General features: G+C 42.2%; 1 protein-coding gene across 1 annotated transcript; it reads right to left on the reverse strand.

The window, feature by feature from the left end:
• Nucleotides 1–280: 280 nt before the first annotated feature.
• Nucleotides 281–2,246, reverse strand: LOC122040029 (glycosyl hydrolase 5 family protein-like). Its single transcript, XM_042599411.1, has 4 exons — nt 1,829–2,246; nt 1,501–1,748; nt 904–1,424; nt 281–830 (listed from the first exon to the last, which is right to left on the reverse strand). Exons 1-4 carry the CDS (start codon nt 2,210–2,212, stop codon nt 325–327), a joined length of 1,659 nt encoding a protein of 552 aa, XP_042455345.1. The 5' UTR covers nt 2,213–2,246; the 3' UTR covers nt 281–324.
• Nucleotides 2,247–5,058: the final 2,812 nt, after the last annotated feature.

The following is a 5,058-nucleotide window of genomic DNA, read 5'->3' on the forward strand; positions in this document are numbered from 1 at the left end:
TTGTTTCAATCAACCATAACGGTAGTAAGGCTTTATCTTCACAATATAAGATCTGTGGATAAAGGATTTGAGTAGACTGAGAGCGTTTGGAATCGACCGAAATTGTGTTAATGGTGAAAATGTCACAAGGTTATCCAAGTGACTCGACTGTTAGTTGATTGAATCAACTAAAGACCCGATTGTCTAAAGACACATTAATTGTGAAGTTACCAGTTGAGTCGAGTCGAATAAAGATGATGGATCCAGTTAATTTAAGATGTATTTCTGCAATAAAGGTCAACTAATTAACAACAATTTCATTAGAATTAGAGTAATTCAAAAACATCAAAAAAATAGATGTTCAAAGAGTCCCCACACGCCAAGTGGAGAAGGCAATTGCTGCAGTGAGCTCTTGCTTGCGCTCTTCCTCGTGCTTTCGATCATCTTGAACCACTGGCTCTCAGGGTCGCACTTGTCCTCTTGGCTCAAGCATTTGCAAGGGTTCGTGACAATCCTGTTGCTCTCAGGCTCGACATCCAAGCACAGGCTCGTATTCTCACTCACCTTCTTGGATGAAATGTGCATCTTCGAGTCTGATACGAACTCCCATTTCGACTGCGAGTCGCTGCATATGATTCCGAGTGTGGCTGGCTTCCCAATGTCATCAGCCTTGAGACATAGGAGTTTATTCTTCAAGGCCAGGGTCTGCTGCTCCGTGTAGCTCCAAGCTTCTGACTCTGTGCATGGCCCTAACTCAAGTGGCTGAAACAAAGTGGATTTTCTCAGAACACAGAGCCCTGTTGCCGGATGGAAGAGTATGGTATATGGAGAAACGTCTGAGAGACCTGGCCCTGCACCAGCCAGTTTTTTTAAGGTAAAGATCATGCATTTGGTGTATATGTAGATTCATTCATACATGCATACCTCGGAAGGGAGACTGAATCGCTTGGATTCTTTCCAACATGTGTGTGTTCCTGGTCCTGCACCAGTCCCAGGCCAGCATCCCATAAGTCTCATCTAGGCCAAGGACACCCTGCCTGATGTAGTAGCTTCCTTGTAAGGTCCAAAACGCCCAGTCCAAGTCGAGCTCAGCTGCAACGCTCATCATGCAGCCGAGGTATCGGTTGTCGTTTGTATTCGTGCCTCTTTGGTCCAGACCAAACTCACTCAGGAACAATGGCCACCCTTGCTCGAGCAAGAAGCCGGCTCTTCGCATCACACTCGCCGCCACTGATCCACACACTCGGTTCGGGTTGCCATTAGCCCAAGCCTGGCCGTCCGAGAAGGCGTACCAGTGCACCTCGAAGATCAGCTTTCCCTTGAAGCTCAACTCGACTTGCTTCTTTGCTAAATGGCTCAAGTCGTTGTCAAAGCTCAGACCTGAAAGTATGACAAGAACATCTGGGTTCGCCGAGTGCACTGCCTCGGCACCATTTTGCATGTACCTGATGCACGTAAGGTTTGTGACAATTGAAATAAAGAAGAGAAGAAAAAAATTGCCCTTTTAACTTTTGCAGTTACCTGTACCAGTCGGCAACGTTCTGTCTTGGCCCTCTCAGCTCATTTCTGAGGCTCATGCCGACCACGTTGGTTGAGTTCTTGAACAGAGTAGCCATTTTCGTCAGCCCACTGATCCACACATCAGGGTTGAAGTATTTGTCACCGAAGAAGCCATTGCCATCGAAGTTGCTGCAACACCACCCAGGTTTGCTTATGTGATTGTCCAGAATCACCATGATATTGTTATCGCCGAGGTTGGACACCACTGCCTGATATTGCAGATGGAAGGTCGTTAATGGCCATTTCCTAGCTCCTTGTCAAGTCACGTACGTACACAGAGAAGTCTGACCTGGAATGCCTGGATGAGGGAGAGATCCACAAGATCCGGGTTGTTCACTTGGACGGCGGCGACGGACTCGGCGAGGCCAAGCGCCTGGAGTGACTGACGGACGGTGAGCTTGCCCAAGGTGTCGTTGGTGACCAAGAAGAGCGGCCAAGTGAGCCTGACGCAGTTGAAGCCCGAGGCGGCCACCCTCTTAGAAATGACATCGAGTGGCTGCTTCCCCATGCCCTCCGCCACTGCGGGCTCCAGGTGGGAGACCCAGTTGATGCAAGACAGCTTCACTCTCCGGCCGGCGTCGTCGACGATCCACCGGGAGCTCGTTGACAGCGGCAAGGCCGACGAGCAGCCGACCAGGATCAAACAGGATGCGCAGAGAAGGAAGCGCATCATTATTTCTGTTTGGATTTAGAACCTATCGATTCTTCCTGATCTGGACGACGTACGAGATTTATACTGCGTTGCTGTAGCTGCATTGTGCTTAAAGTATCGATCAGTGGGATTGTCGCTTTGCTCCTACTTCACATCTGCCGTGGGGGAGGGGACAAGACCATCATGTTAATGAATTGTTTTAAACCGTCACGTTCCTGTTTTTTTTGTGCATGATCTCAGGCATAACGTTTGCACAATGTTCAGGATCTCGTTTTGAGTGACTGCACGTTGTAATTGAATAGAACTGGAATCTTTAATTGCTATAAAATTATAACATATATTACAATTGGTTTATTAGCTATCATGGATCTAGGTTTAAATGAGGATGAGATTTTGCTCTGCATTAAAGAAGAAGAGCAGCACATGCCCAAAGACTTTAAGGGATGAATGAGCTTTGCTAATGCACACGCTTATGGATCTTGCTCATTGTTCAGTATCTTGACTGCAAATTGTAATTGAATAGGCAAACAGTTCATTGAGTAAATTATAATATATTACTGATGGTTTATTAACTGCCCTAGATCTAGCTTTTGTTTTTTTTTAAAAAAAATAGTTAATATCAGATATTTAATTAATTTACACCGATTAACTTTGAGAGTGAATGGTTCAATCCCATGAAAGTTGTTCATCAAAAAGCACTCGAATGTTCTATCAATCAATATTCTTAGGTCAACCGTATATTAAGAAAAATTTATCCATTAATTAATTGTAATTGAAACTCAATCATTAAGTACTTGAGAAATTAAGAAGATGTTCTACTATTGCCCTGAGGCATCTAGCCATAGTTTTGATAGTGGCCATGGGTAGAGAAAGTCATGTTAGATGGAGTTCCAATGAGATTGGATTGGGTCATAATACAGAGGTAAATGTTCCCTAGACACAATAGCAAACCTAAGCAGTGGGTTCCGGCCACATCAACAAGCAAGTAAGGTGTTTGGTAGCCTAAGCACCTTGGGTCGGCTACCTAGGCATTCGCCAGCCCAAGCACCTGGCTCACTTCATAACTTAGATGAGTCAGTTGTTCAAGCAACTCTACTGTCTCGGTGGCCTAAATATCCCATGTGGTGCATATTGGTGCTGGAATCATCATTTTGAATCTAAATTGTGATGTATGACTAAGGTTAAAATTAGTTTTGTTGACAAAATGATGTTGAGCGTACAGATATAGATTGAGAACCCGACATTGACTAAAGTCTTAGTGGGACTAGACAACTGAAATCTTGATTGAAAATCAGGCAAAAACTAAGTCCTAAATTAGGTACTAAGAGTCTTGGTTGGGAACTAAGCATGTAAATCCTAGTTAAGAGCTAGACAAATCAAGTCCAAATAGAGTCAGGAGTTGAAGTCTTGACAAGCAAGTCCAAATATAGTTAGCTGAGAGTTGAATCTTAGCAACTCACACAAGACAAGGAACTGAACATCTAGCTAAGGTAAGTGCGAGTAATTTTAAATTTTATAGCATACTACATGTAATCAATGTAGGGAAGTAATTTTTTTATGGTTTTAGGCGATCAAAAGAGAGTTTGGGTGACTAGCTGAAGATAACTCTCGAATAATAGAGTCGGGAGGTACCAGATGACTGGAGCAAGGAGAGGGGCAACCGCAGTTTCTAGATGATCGAACAGCTTCTAAGCGACTGGTAGTGACAAGATCCATCAATATGAGTGAATTGGTCAAGATGAAATTTAACCAAACTCCAGTAGACCGAAAGGTGTCCAATTGAATGAAAAAAGTGGATGACATTATCTACCGGATATAATTCACAGCCATTTCAGCAACTTCCAAGCCAATGGAGTGTTTCTAGTCGACCAGATACTTGCCACGTTAGCATTGACTAGAGCTTTATAAAAAGGAGCTCAAGGCAAAGGTTTCGTATAAACATTAATTCTCAATCTCGTTACTTTGCTCGTGTTGCTCTCCTTAATCCTCTATGATGGCATGCTGCGACTCTGAGCTCAACTTTGATCGGCAACACTAGGCTTGTAATCCTTACATTTCTTGTTTTCGTACAATTGCTTTAATATTTGTGCTACAATTATTTTTAGATTTTTTTCTTATAGATTTCTCCACCTCCAGGAGTTTTCTTAAAAGGAGATTCTGAAATAAAGGATCAATTTTTATTAGCTATTGTGTGTGTCAATCTTTACTAAGTCTTGCATGCTCTGCCTAATCAAAATCTAACTAAGTCTTGAATGTTTTGTCTGATCAAAATATAATTAAGTCTTGCACGCTTTGTCTAATTAAAATCTCAGTTTTGAATGCTTACATTGTCTGTCTTGTAGAATTGATATTCATAGTTTACTTGTTCAAATTGGTGCCAAGTTAGTTTCCTTTTTATTTTTGCTGTGCTATTCTGTGTGCTTTTAAATTCAAGTTTATTTAGCTCATAAAATTCATAATACTATTCACCTCTCCCCTCGAGTTCGATCCTATAATTTGGTATCAAAGTAGGTTGAGCTAATAGTAGGCTAAGAAAGCTTAGTTAGGTGCATGTCAAGGCTGGGTAAGGTGTATCCTACATGGTGCATCTAGTCGAGTGGAACTAGTTGAAGTTAATGTTGGTGCAATTTGTACTAATTGTTGGTACAATCAGCTTCTAGGATTTTGATATTTGATAATATACCTAAGTCTGATCAGTTTGATCAAGGATTTATCCAAACAGGACTTAATATTTGGAAGAGAGAAATCTAATCAGGACTAGATGACTAGCAAAAGTCTTAACTTAGGCAAGGATAAATCCTAGTAAGTGAAGATAGACAGTGAAAATCCTAGGCGAGGTAACCTTAGGTGATAAAAGTCCTAGTAAG

The sequence above is a fragment of the Zingiber officinale genome, chromosome 2A (assembly GCF_018446385.1).
Source record: "Zingiber officinale cultivar Zhangliang chromosome 2A, Zo_v1.1, whole genome shotgun sequence".
In the NCBI taxonomy this organism is placed as follows: Eukaryota; Viridiplantae; Streptophyta; class Magnoliopsida; order Zingiberales; family Zingiberaceae; genus Zingiber; species Zingiber officinale.